At 46.5% G+C, this 1,405-nt stretch overlaps 1 protein-coding gene across 2 annotated transcripts in view; it reads right to left on the reverse strand.

The window, feature by feature from the left end:
- Vapb (VAMP associated protein B and C) overlaps positions 1–685 on the reverse strand; it is a 50,703-nt gene extending 50,018 nt beyond the window's left edge. The window contains exon 1 of one of the 2 annotated variants that reach the window (XM_010628774.3): positions 614–685. In XM_010628774.3, the coding sequence (XP_010627076.1) occupies positions 614–656 (43 nt within the window). In that variant the 5' untranslated portion in view covers positions 657–685. The remainder of the gene's footprint in view (positions 1–613) is intronic. The other variant, XM_010628775.2, reaches the window with a different exon arrangement.
- Positions 686–1,405: the final 720 nt, after the last annotated feature.

The following is a 1,405-nucleotide window of genomic DNA, read 5'->3' on the forward strand; positions in this document are numbered from 1 at the left end:
AAAAAAAAAAAAAAAAAAAAAAAAAACTTAAGTCAAACCATCGTAAGTACACACCCTCTGTATTATCACAAAACTAAGTTTGTGTGGATTTTTTTTGGGAGGGGGCCCTGTTTTGTTTTTATCCTAACTGGTTCCTTGGCTCAGAATTGTTTCACACTGGCTGGGCGTGAAGTGGCGCACGCCTGTGATCCTAGCACTTGGGAAGCTGAGGCAGGAGGATTGCTGTGAGTTTGAGACCAGCCTGGGCTACACAGTGAGTTGCAGGTCCGTCTCAACTACATAGTGAGACCCTGTCTCTCAAAAAAAAAAAAAAAAAAAAAAAACAAACGAAAAAGAATCATTTCACACTGATGACCTGGAAGACAAAGGTACAGCCACAACGCTGGAATATTTCCCAGGAGTCTGACAATATAACAGATAAGAGTGTAAGTTTGGGTTCAAATGTTACCATCTGCAAAATGAGTAACTCTAGGCAAGTTTTCCTACACTATTTCCCCCCACCAGTTATAAAATGGGGCTCCTCCGACCAGCAGACATTCCACAGAAATCAAGTGAGCAAGCTAAAGAATATCACCATCAAGTCAGTCCACTTTATTTCTTTGGCAGCACTTACCACTACCTGCAATGTTCTTGTTCTCAGGTTTGTCTCCCCTCATGAGAAGGTGAGTTCTACATCTCTCCAGGGTCCACTTCAGCTACTCAACACATGCAAAAAGGAATGAGCAAGCTGGTCCTTGTTGTTTTATGGTCCTTATATTTTGATGGAAAAGGAAAAGATATGATAATAACAGGTGTGTGTGTGTGTGTGTGCGCGCGCGCATGTGTAAGTATGCACAAAGATAAAATTACAAAGATGCTAAGTGCTGGGGTAAAAAAATCACAGCCCTGATTTCCCATATACACACTTGTTGCTCCAGGCTTTCTCTGGCTCTAACGCCAAGTAGCTGAGGATACAAAGTATCCCAAGTCCCCGAAGTCTCCCTGAACCACAGTAGTGAGAGAACAGCACAGAGACAGCAGAGGGAAAGTTGAGCCGGCAAATCTTAGGAGGGTCTTTTCATAAACGCGTTCACCGTATCTGGCTCCTAACGTACTGGGCGGATAGCAGCCAGTGGACAAGATCCTGTCCTCAGTGAGTTTCTCTTCTAGTGCTGTAATTCAGGGACTTTGTGTGGTGAGAAGTGTCATGGTGACCGTGAAACAGCGTGTCCACGACGGGCTGGGCAGTCACAGCGGACCCAAGGCTTTGTGAAGAGTAGGGAAAGTACCTCGGAGGCACAGGGGACCGCCGGCCCGGCGGTCACTCTAGGATGGAAAACCGCAAACTCGTCAGGAAGTTACTGTGGCCAAGGTGACAATCGCCTGGAAGGCGAGGAGCCCCTGGGAGGCTGGGGAGGAGGGGCAG

This window comes from Fukomys damarensis, unplaced genomic scaffold, assembly GCF_012274545.1.
Source record: "Fukomys damarensis isolate Sample0158 unplaced genomic scaffold, DMR_v1.0_HiC HiC_scaffold_22, whole genome shotgun sequence".
NCBI classification, from domain to species: domain Eukaryota; kingdom Metazoa; phylum Chordata; class Mammalia; order Rodentia; family Bathyergidae; genus Fukomys; species Fukomys damarensis.